The sequence below is a fragment of the Ciona intestinalis genome, chromosome 4, assembly GCF_000224145.3.
Source record: "Ciona intestinalis chromosome 4, KH, whole genome shotgun sequence".
In the NCBI taxonomy this organism is placed as follows: domain Eukaryota; kingdom Metazoa; phylum Chordata; class Ascidiacea; order Phlebobranchia; family Cionidae; genus Ciona; species Ciona intestinalis.
Genome location: NC_020169.2, coordinates 1,976,341 through 1,988,003, shown reverse-complemented (window position 1 = coordinate 1,988,003; position 11,663 = coordinate 1,976,341). Strand labels below are relative to the sequence as shown.

The 11,663-nt window shown below is 38.4% G+C and overlaps 1 protein-coding gene across 1 annotated transcript in view; it reads right to left on the bottom strand.

Moving 5' to 3' along the window:
• Window positions 1–1,647: 1,647 nt before the first annotated feature.
• LOC100179721 (sushi, von Willebrand factor type A, EGF and pentraxin domain-containing protein 1) overlaps window positions 1,648–11,663 on the bottom strand; it is a 17,891-nt gene continuing 7,875 nt past the window's right edge. Inside the window, exons 13-31 of the mRNA XM_009859994.3 lie at window positions 10,910–11,098; window positions 10,631–10,825; window positions 9,990–10,193; window positions 9,260–9,445; window positions 8,659–8,847; window positions 8,086–8,271; window positions 7,812–7,997; window positions 7,207–7,383; window positions 6,646–6,858; window positions 6,329–6,520; window positions 6,076–6,261; window positions 5,727–5,930; window positions 5,137–5,322; window positions 4,685–4,882; window positions 4,025–4,184; window positions 3,809–3,950; window positions 3,083–3,248; window positions 2,660–2,767; window positions 1,648–2,129 (exon numbers count right to left, since the gene is read on the bottom strand). Coding sequence (XP_009858296.1) covers window positions 2,011–2,129; window positions 2,660–2,767; window positions 3,083–3,248; window positions 3,809–3,950; window positions 4,025–4,184; window positions 4,685–4,882; window positions 5,137–5,322; window positions 5,727–5,930; window positions 6,076–6,261; window positions 6,329–6,520; window positions 6,646–6,858; window positions 7,207–7,383; window positions 7,812–7,997; window positions 8,086–8,271; window positions 8,659–8,847; window positions 9,260–9,445; window positions 9,990–10,193; window positions 10,631–10,825; window positions 10,910–11,098 — 3,386 coding nt within the window. The 3' untranslated portion in view covers window positions 1,648–2,010. The remainder of the gene's footprint in view (window positions 2,130–2,659; window positions 2,768–3,082; window positions 3,249–3,808; window positions 3,951–4,024; window positions 4,185–4,684; window positions 4,883–5,136; window positions 5,323–5,726; window positions 5,931–6,075; window positions 6,262–6,328; window positions 6,521–6,645; window positions 6,859–7,206; window positions 7,384–7,811; window positions 7,998–8,085; window positions 8,272–8,658; window positions 8,848–9,259; window positions 9,446–9,989; window positions 10,194–10,630; window positions 10,826–10,909; window positions 11,099–11,663) is intronic.

Genomic DNA, 11,663 nt, shown 5'->3' with positions numbered 1-11,663 from the left:
TTAAATATAGTACAGTGGGGAAAGATGGGATACCTTGGTAATCTATTTCTCTCGTCCCATTTGTTAATGAACAAAGATTTTTTTTTTCAAGTAAAACTATATCCTCACAACTCATATAGACTATTGGTAATGGTATACAAACATGGTCAGGATATTTGAAATAATATGTGCTAAAAGTGTCACATCTTCCCCAAACCTACTATATTTTACACTGACATAACACAAATGGAGTTTACGTTTAAATTGTTTTCTTGTAAATTGATAAGTCTTACCAGAACTGTTCGATACAGTGAAATAACTTTGGCCTTCATAATAACAATTTGCTATTTTTTACGGACGTTTTTTAAGCGGAAATCGATCTTTTGTTCCTGCGACTTCGTCAGAAAAATCGTTTCAATGACTGTACTAGGAATAATTAAAATTTCTTTACAGTTATTTAACAAAAAAGGTATTTTCTGTACTTATACAAATATAATCCGTAGTAAATCATATAGCTTTCAAGACATCCAGATTCTACTAGTCGTCTGTTGCTTATTTGTATATATATGGGCTACATCTATACATAGTTTTGTTGCAAATTTCAATCCGCCCTTTAACTTATGTCTTTGCTATACCAACACAATGTATGTATTATATAGCACGGTTTGGAATAGCCATTTTTTCATTACGTCTCTTGTCCCATTTGGTAGTAAACAGAGAACATTCAATAAATTTTAAAACGATGTTCTTACAACTTCCATAGACCGTTGTTAATTGTTTAAAACACGATCAGGATATTTGAATATTATGTGCTAAAGGTGTCCCATCTTCGCCCACAGTATCATATTACGCAATGGCTTAATATAATAGCAATAAACAATTCCGAAAATGACATAAACTTATAGTATAAAGCTGCCATACTTTGCACGTATTAACACGACCAATCAGTACAAAACTAAAAGCGGATTTAAATGTAAAGTGCGTTAAACCATCTCGGGAAAGCGCCATCTTATAACCTTAGGCAAAAAGCGATAAGCGCAATAATCATGATTCCACTTTGAAACGCAAGCATATATAAAATACTTTGTGCAACGAACTGAATACTGTGTTCGTAACAGTTTTCCAATTGTAACGTTCATATTTAGGAAATTGAATGAATAAATGTAACTTACTTTATTCTTGAGTGGCTGGAAAATGACAGTCGTTATCACACGGGTGTTCATACACCTTGTGTCAGCTTACGAGTTACTATGTTTGTTACTTTGTGGGTGGTTATTTTTTAGTGGATTTTTCATTGTTTGTACGTGTGGCTGATAATTTAAACAACCTATGAGTGACCACTGGGTAAAGTATAATTGCCGTGAAGTTTCGTGCTCAAGGACAAATACGCCACAATGGTAGCAGCGACGAGCCTTGATTGAACCCACTACCCATGGGTTACAGGCATGGGCGCGCTAACCACTTTGTGACGAATTAACTAGATTACTGATAATCGAGACGTATACCTGATTAATGCAGCAGAAGTACATTATAGACTTGCATGTCAAGTATTAAAAGAGTCAAGAACAGTGTGCGCGAATTTTAGGTAGAATACGTTCCTACTATACCCGATAGCGATTTTCAAGTTATAGGTGCAGGGAAATAGAAGCCTGGACTTGAAACAACACATTGTAAAGTTACGATTTATTGAAATAGCAACATGCTGGCGTTAGTAGATATTAGCGTGAGGGTAGAGCATTGGCAGGTCGAAAGCATTACAATCACCAGAAGAACAAATACATTTAAATAAACTTCACGTTTTCCACAAGCGCAGCCTCCCACAATACGATTTCCAATGGAAGTTTACACAGCAGACCTGATATTTTTAATTATTAGGCAAGTTGTACCAACGGCAAAATTTTACTTAGTTGTGTGTGTATTATATAAGAACTGGATTTTTGCTGCTTAATATAGTTTTTGGGTGGGTGAACATGAAAGTGACCAAACGGTGTATTTTGTACAAAGAAACTAAAGCGTCTAATGCTTAACAATCTAAGGAAGAGTGGCGGCCGCCAAACGCAGCTTTGACAGGACGGTGGACGACGTAGCGGCGGAACCCAGGAAATTGAGGCAAACCCCAGCTGCTGGGCATCCAAGCAGCATACGGATGTCTGTAAAAATACAGTTCGATTAGCTTTCAATTTGAATAGATTTATTGCTGAATTATAGTAATTTGGGACAATACGGGACGTTTTCATTCTCTTTTTACGTCACATCTGGTAGTAAACAAAGAACATTTACAGAATTGTTTAACCGTAGGTTCGCGACCCTAAAAGAGCATTGTAAATGGTTCAAAATGGCTCAGGGAATATGGGATTTAGGTGCTAACTGTATCTAATTTTAACCCATAGTACTACATATCATATGTGAGATCATACTAAGGATACTAAACATATAAATAAATAAACGAATGAATGAATGAATGTTAGTTGCTTTATCCTTGCGTGGACGGAAAACAACAGTCGTTATAAAACGGATGTTTTGTTTCATACACCTCGTGCCAGCTTATGAGTTACCACGAATTTAACTTTGTGGGCAATTGTTTTAATTTTTTTATTATATTTTTCAACCCAGCATAGCGCCAGAATTACCTTCAATAAATTAATTGAAACAATTTAAATATAATTGGAAAACAACTTACATGCTTCATTAGCAGCATAGTTGCTGTCGACAGATGGCAGTATAGAGACAATCATAAGAGTTCCCTTCAGCGATGCTCGAATGGCAGTGATTTCAGTCAAGAAGGTAGCTGCGAAGAATTAAATAAAAAAGGTCCGTCACGAATATTTGTATGTACTGAAATCAGACAATACGAAGGTATACATAACAGTATCCATCTCACCAAACAGTACTGTATAGTAGTGTGAGGGAAGATGGGACACCTTTAGCACATATTATCCAAATATCATGATCGTATCACAGTTCCTTTTATAAACGTTTGCATTGCGCTGCATAAATTGAAGTAGAAAAATCGTCCTTGCCTACGAATTATAGTCTCCATACAAAACCTTTTCAGCAAAATCGCTTACAAAAGCACTAGCAGAGTTATAAAAAAATTATGTACCTCGTTCAGCAGCGGTGTATGATTGTGTGTTGTGCATAACTAGAATCACAACATTCGATATAGTTGGTCGGTCCCCATGATTGGCGATAAAGTGGTAGGTTTCGGCACATTGTATTGCTTTTATCGGATTATTTGGGGTTGCACACGGGTATGCAAGACTTGTGAACTATAAAATTTAAAAGTAATTAGGAAACCATACGAGTTATGGCAGAATGGTATATACATGGTGTAGGTTTGCAACAAGAATTCTATCCTTGCTGAATATATGGCACTCTTATTTTCTGTATGTTTTTCTAACTATCAAATTTCTATTAGATCTCACTCCTATTTTAGGTATATAGTAATCGGCCACACAGTTTAACTAGCTGAACGGTATAGCTGCTGCAAGTATAGTAAGCTTTAGTGGTCTGAGACTTTACATACTTGTAGTGGTAGTTGCTCTAACCTATATAGTCACAAATAAGTTATCTAAATTAGCAGTAACAGTACAATAATTGCTCGATGTGTACAACACCACAATATTTAATGCGAAACGAGTGTTTATAATTAAGTAGCCTCCAGCAACCAGTTACCACGTATGTAACTTTGTGAGTGATTCTCCATTTTAGGTGCTTTTGTTTTCTATTTTAAGGCTTGAGTAGTTATATTAGTGCTGTATCTTCAAAACTATGTATTTATACAGCATACAAAATGCTAACAAAATACGAGTGTATAGTTTCTCCTTACCAGAGTAAGAGTACTTGCAGTAGACGACAATTGTTTAATTGGCAGTTGGTTCTGGTTAGTTGCTGATGTGCAAACTCCGGCATGCATATGGTAGCCGATTCTCGTATTTGCTTGGGCGACAGTTCCCCAACCAGATTCAATTCTAAAAACAAAACAAATTCAGTAAGCACTGCCATTCACAAAACCACCAACGACAAAATGTATTAAAAACATTACGCTGCTGCCAGGCTCTGCTGAAGGAAAAAGTTTGGGAACGCTGATCCCGTGAGCGAACCGCCGGGTAGAATAGGGGGGGTGACTGCTGGGGTTTTTGAACTACATCCGTCCAACGGATCGTTTCCATCCAAAATCATGACAATGTCAAGATCTTTATCACCTAGAAGCAAATAAAAAAAAACAATTAAAATATTTTAAGCGAATCCTTCCCTTATTTATGATCATTCAATGACAAGGTAATTCTTAATCTCGTATCAACTGAATGAAAAAAATGAATGGATGAAACTTATATATCTTGCATGGCCGGAAAACGACAGTTATAACACGGGTGTTCGTACACCTCGTGTCAGCTTACGAGTTACCAAATATGTAACTTTGTAGGTGATTATTTTTTGTGGATTTTTTCATTGCTGCGGTTGTTAAAGCGAGGGTGCCTAATTTTATACACCTCGCTTACAAGTTACACAAATGTAACATTAATTAGTTTTTTTTCTAATTGGCGAAAAATTGGGGCAACAAATAAGTTACTACTGGGCTGGCGCAATGATCGTTTACCCTTTTGCCCACAACAGTAGCAGCACCAAGCGCTTTAGTTAAGATGCGAGTGCTCTAAAATTGCTGCTACTGCACCAAACAATTATACTCATATGGCTTTTGTACTTGGAGCGCAAGTCGGAGCAGCTGCTGACCAAGTTCCCGCAGTAGCAGTTCCAACCCTTTGGCACGTATTTGTTGTTGAACCGACCAGTCTGAAGTTGGCCGCACAGGCATAAGTAATAGACAACCCAATTGTGTATGGGCCGGCAGCAGGTGTGTTTGCAGCTCCATTGCTTGGAATAGAAGGTGGCGCGGTACAGTCTGCAATGCATAACAAACATTACATTTGCAAACATACACAGATATATAGTGAAGTTGGGGGGAGATAGAACACCTTTTCATTCTATTTTCTCGCCCATTTGGTAGTAAACAAAACACAGTCAAAGAATCATAAAAGCCCCCTTACGACTATAATAAGCCGTTTGTAATACATTAATACAAGATCAGGGTTTTCTGATATTATATGATAAAGGTGTTCAATTTCACCTATAGTTCTATATACAAATATCCCATACCTGTAATGCATTCTGGTGCAGTAGCCGGTAACCATGCGCGGGTAGCCTGGCATGTTATCGTTGCCGTACCAACTAAGGTTGTTCCACTACCACAGGTGTATGTTACTGATGTGCCCTGGGGGTTAAGAGCATTGTTGGGGCTTGGGGTTGGACTGCCTACTGTCCCAGCTGGTGGATTGGTACAGGCTAAAAAGAAAGGGTAATTTATGAATGGATTTTGCTTATTTTTCCTGTGGCAGGAAAACGCCAAAACACATTTCATATACTGTTATAACATAAAGATGTTCTGTTTTTTTCTGTTTTATATCATGTATTGCTGACAGAAAGACAGCTCATCGGAGACCTTTGAGTAAAGCAAATGTCGTGAGGTTTGTTTTGCAAAGACACAAACGCAATGTTAACTGTATCACGTTTCATCATTTGGTTAAAACGCTCCAGACTGCACATTTTGAGATTTAGTCATGTTTTGCATTTTTTTGTAAAATATTTATTTGAATCCTGAATCTGACTGCTTGATTACAGGCAACCGCGATAAGCGCTATGTTTCTTTATATAATCATAATAACCTGTATATAGTAACTTGTACTTACCGGGCACGCATGATGGGGCGGCGTTAGGCCATGCACCTCCTGTACACGTGTTTTCCGTGGAAGAACCGATTGCAAGAGCGTAAGTGGCGGCGCAAGTGTAAGTGTAACGCGTGCCTTCCACGTTTTCTCCAGGGACGGGATTTTTCGTTGTATCGAGTACATTATTGCCATTGGATGGAGCAGACGGGAGTGCAGTTGTGCATTCTACAGCAACGAAAGGAAGAGTTGACAATTTTGATTAAAAAAAATATTTATTTTTTAATGCATGGTAAAATGAGCGCATTTTATTTTTTTAACATTCTTATGTATAAATTCATAGGGGCTTTGCATAAATACATGTGTACATTACTTTGCAAACATGAAGGAGCTGTTGCGCTTGTCCAGGTAAGAGTCGATGCTGTACAGGTGTTAATGGTTGGCGTTGTTAATGCGTATGCAGCAGAAGTGCAGGAGTAGGTGACAGTCTGGCCACCAGTCCACTGGGTGCCAGTAATTTGGTTTCCATTTGCAGCGATCTGGGGCACGTTAATGCAGGCTGTAAAAAAAGCAAAAATGGTATGGTTGGGTCGTTAACTGTTTACTAATGGTCTGTTACACTTTACCTGACACACATGTGGGCGCGGTTGCTGGTGTCCACGTATTTGGGCCTGTACATGTAAGTGTAGTATCTCCCAGAGGATTTGAGGGTGAAGGAGAAGTGCAAGTGTATACAGCATTTGTGTTCAAATCATAAGGTCCTGCGGCAGGAGTGATGGTAGTGGTACCAGTGGTCGTCGTGGGCGCAGTTGAGCAAACTATAGGATTAATGAGATATTGCGTATTTAGAATTTAGTCAGTTCACGAATAGTACATTCCCTAAATGAAGTTATAACATTTCGTTTATGTACGAAACACTTGTTGGTAGATTAGGTATACTTGCTTGCAACGCATGTAGGTAAGTCGGCAGGTGTGGTGTATTTCCACAAGCCTGTCGACAGACACTCGTTCTGATGGGGGGCGTTATTGCCAGAAGTAGCGGCAACAATCTTGTATGAGGTAGTGGGTGCACACGCGTAAGTGATAACATCTCCCTCTGCCCACGTAGAAGCTGATCCAGTACCAGCATTCGTTACAGCGGGGGGCGCAGCGCACGCTGTTAACAAAGTAAATATTTTATTATCTTAAACTAAGGTATCCTTGTAGAGCAGGACTACTTAATTACAAACACTTATTTCGCATTAAATATTGTGGTGCTGTACACATCGAGCAATTATTGTACTGTTACTGCTAATTTAGATAACTTATTTGTGACTATATAGGTTAGAGCAACTACATTACAAGTATGTAAAGTCTCAGACCTCCAAAGCTTACTATACTTGCAGCAGCTATACCGTTCAGCTACTTAAACTGTGTGGCCGATTACTATATACGTAAAATAGTAGTGAGGTCTATTAGAAAGTTAATAGTTAGAAAAACACACAGCAACAGGGAATATACATACATTTTCGGCAACTAGGCGTTGGCGACCAAGTTAAAGTAGCAGATTGGCATGTGACAGTTTGTGGCGTGGTAGGAACTGAACCAGCATTGCAAGTATAAGTAACAGATCCTAATGCATTAGTGTATGTGTTCTTTGGTGTGTAATCGCCATTGGTGATAGTAGGAGCAGCATAGCAAACTGTCAAATAAAAAAATATCTTTAGGTTTAGATTCAGCATACGTATGCAAAATCGTTTTTCTTAACCTAATAATAAGCACAGCATGTGTGTTTTAGAGTAAAAAATACGTTTTAATTCAATTTAACATCTGAAATATTTTGCAAAATTGTCTTAGTATAAACTGTCGAAAATAAACATAGCAATATTCGAAAAATAGTTTTGTGTATAAAACCTATGCGTGGTGTTCAGTTTAAAAATAAAAAATTATGTTATTCTTGAAAAATATAGGTTTCAGAATGCATGCTCTTAAAGAAATGTTTCAACACATAGGATAAATGCCTAAAGTAGCAAGCATGCATTTGTTGTTTAGATTATTCTAACTGACCCTGAGACATCAGCGCAGTTATTGTAACAGTTTTTGTAATAAAAACAAGTATATACCACATACCTGCTTCGCATGATGGACCTGTAGTGTATTCCCAAGTACCGTCGGCTTTGCATTTGTTTTTGTTGACTCCACGAACATTAAGTACTCCTGTGCAGCTGTACGTAACTTCTTCATTGACTTCATACTCTGTCTTTACCGGTGCAAATTGGCCGGTGCCGCTGCTTAAGCCCGGTGGGGCAGAACAGACTGCAAACAGAAGCAAACAGTTAATATGCAAGGTTTGTTACTAATAATGTAAAAGCGAACCTATTTTTTTCAAATTAATTACAATTACCTTTTCGGCATGTTGGAGCTGTGGTAGGTGACCAGACGCCAGTGTTTTGACAGGTAAGGGTCAAAGATCCTAGTGGTGTAAAACCAGTATTGCATGAGTATACGACCGTATTTCCAGTTGTGAATGGTGCTGTTGGAGTTGTCGCAATATTGCTGTTCGCGTTAGCTGGTGGGAATGTTGGACAATCTGAAAGTAAAGGTTAAATGAGAGAACGAATAAATGAATGAAACTATATATATTTTTCTTTGGGTGGCGGGGCTACGACACTTGTTAAAACACGGGTGTCCTGTTTCAAACATCTTTTACCTGTTTACGAGTTGGCATGTGTATAACATTGGCAGTTTATTTATTTTTTATTTTTTAATGTATGCCTCACAATTAAGCCAACCCATAAGGGATCACTTGGTTAGAGAAACTTCTTTTTAGTGTCTTAACAACCAACCTACATGTTAGCAGCGACGAGCCTTGAACCCATAAACTTTATGTTGTATAGGCAGGCATGCCATAACTACTGCGCCACGACGCCGGTAATTAAAGTAACTTATAATTTTCAATAAAATACTGCAATCTTACCTGGAACACACTGGGGCCCAGTGGGTGGAACCCAGGCAAGCGTTCCAGCAGTGCAAGTAGTAGTACTGGTGCCAACTAAGTTACTGCCAGCTGCACATGTGTATGTTACCGTTTGTGAGGCAGTATATGTGGCTTGGATGGGAGTTAACGTGCCTGTTCCAGCAGCAAATGGTGGTGGATTGATGCACACTGAGGATTAAAGTAGGTGAGAATAGTATATATGGGGGGCGTGGAATTGGACACGTATAGTGTAAAATTATTCTTCTTTGACGGTTTTTAGTAAACTAAATAAGTATTTTACAAAAAAAAAACTTCAAAGCATGATTAAGTCTTAAGTGTACAGTCCGTGTATTGCCCCATGCATATTCAGAATTTGTTTTATTTTTTTACCACACTTTTATAAAAGCATATATGTACAGAACATTAAAGCATGTGCCGGTTAATCAAGCTATACCATTTTTTTAACACACTATAATTGATTTCCTTCTAACATACTGCAATAAACCAGAGTTATAAACTTCTAGGTTCAATACAGAAACACTTTGTTAATTTTCTTGTTACCAGACATAGAACACTTGATCAAAAAAAAACTCATTCCTACCTGCTTGGCATGTAGGTGCAGTAGCGACACTCCACACGCCATTTGCCCCGCAAGTTGATGTGATTGACGACTGTGGAATTACCTTTTCATTATTGGCACAGGAGTATGTAATAGAAGCTCCTAAACCATATTTTGTAGCCACGGGGGCAGCTGCAAGGTTAGTAGTAAGTGGCGGAGTTCCACATGCTGCAAATACAAACAAAGGTTTTGTTTAGCACTTGAGTTTTCAGCACTTAAGTTTTCAGACAGTTATTTTTAAACGCTCGTTATGTAAGAGTCATGAGAATATGGTTATATAATTCTGTAAATATTTTGTTTACCGGTACAAGAAATAAAAATAAAACCGTGTCTCATCTTACTCCTTCATACATAGTAGGGTGGGGAAGATGGGACACCTTTAGCACATATTGTCAAAATATACTGATCTTGTTTTAAACAATTAACAACAGTCTATGGAACTACCAAGTACCAAATAGGATGAGAAAATAGAATAAAAATGTGTCTCATCCTACTATAGAGTAGGATAGGGGGAGATGGGACACCTTTACCACGTAATATCCGAATATCCTACTCGTGTTTGAGGATACAGTTTTATAATTCATTGAATATTTTTTGTTTACTACCAAATAAGACGAAAAAAATGGAATGAAAAGGTGTCCCATCATCTTTATAATAAAATTAAACGCTTTTTTTACTTTGGAACACTTGTTAGGCTGATGATTTTAAATACCTGCTTGACAGACTGGTGCTGACGTTGGACTCCATACGCCCGTAGATTGGCACACTAGTTTATCACTTGTTCCAGATGGAAAGTCAAAATTGGCGGCGCATGCATACGTAGCAACAGTATCCGGGGAGTACGTGGTGCCAATTACAGCGGTAGAATAGGTCGTCGCAACAGAGTTTGCACCAGCAGCAGGAGCGGCGGGACAATCTGAATCAACAAATGTAATGAGTATACGTAACTTGTTTATCCTCCCGCCTCAAAGCAACGGCAGTAATTCTGAGTGTTCTGTTTCCCATACCTCCGCTTGCGAGCTTTTAAATATGCAAATTTATAAGTATTTTAGATTTAGTTTTCAATAATGTCGTTTTTTTGTTTGTGAGGCTGATAATTTGTACAGTCGCTTGGTCTCCACTGGGTTTGAGTAGTTATGAGCGCCAAGCCTGATATAGGGTATATACGCCGTAACGGTATTGCAACGTCGAGCTTTTGGTTGAGCGCTCTAACCACTGTGGCCAGGCCCCAGTACATATATTAAAATTATCTACATGAAAGAGGATTTCATTAAACTAGTGAATCAAGGTTAGTTAACACCCAAATCGACCGGTGTTCTTAATTGTAATTATCTAAATGGATAAAAATCTTACTCTTTAAACATATGTTTGTGGCAGGAACATTGAATGTGACTGTACTGCCTGTTATCGTGCAAGGCACAGCCATTTGTCCAAGTGGATTAAAGGTGTAGCCAGCATCGCAAGAAAACGTGTAACTTTGTCCGCTCGGAATTGATGCAGTAGTTGGTGTTATGGCTCCATTTGCTGGTGGGGTCGGTCGTGGGCATTCTTTAAGAAAATAATACATTGTCAAGGAAAATTACAATTAAGCTATGATGTATGGCGATATTATTTAACGCAAATGTAACTTACCAAGCTTGCATTCAGGCGGAGGATTTTTCCATGACGCTCCTGTTAAACATTCATTGGTAGTTGTCCCTACTAGCTGTGCACCCGGTGGAGTTAGGCATGAGGTATACGTCAAGGTGGTTCCAACAGGGAAAGATGTTCCGGTAACGGAAGTTGTTCCGGTGCCGACAGAAATTGGATTAGGGGGACAATCTGAAAGAATTTATCAAATTAACAAACACGTAAACCGTATCGAATGCACGTGTACCATTTAATAATAAAATTATAAAGTCATAAAGCCATTAATATTTATCGATAATAAATAAAAAATATCTTTAACCCAGGGGCGTATCCAGGAATTTAAAAAGGGGGAGGGGGTCCGCAAGTATTTTGTTTAGAAAATGGCCGCGTATAAACGTAACGTGCCTGATAAAAACATACCCTGACTAACATAAATTATAACGCACACACTGGCGCAAATAGACCTGCTCAAAAGGGTACCCACTAGGTGCAAAAAAAACCCCGAAGGTGCAAAAAAATTTATGCTTAAACCCCCACCTTTCTACTGTAAAACCCCCTCGTTTTACAAATCTATTTAAATACATATGTAACTACATACGTAATTTTTCGCCTTTAATTGCGAAATCCTAAGCGGAAACACTGGCCACGAAGTAACTCGCAGGTGCTGCCGTTCCTGACTTTTCAAGAGTAAATTCCTAACGAACGAATTTGAACTAGGTTTCGTTACAAACTCTAATGTGAAACCCCGTATTATTAT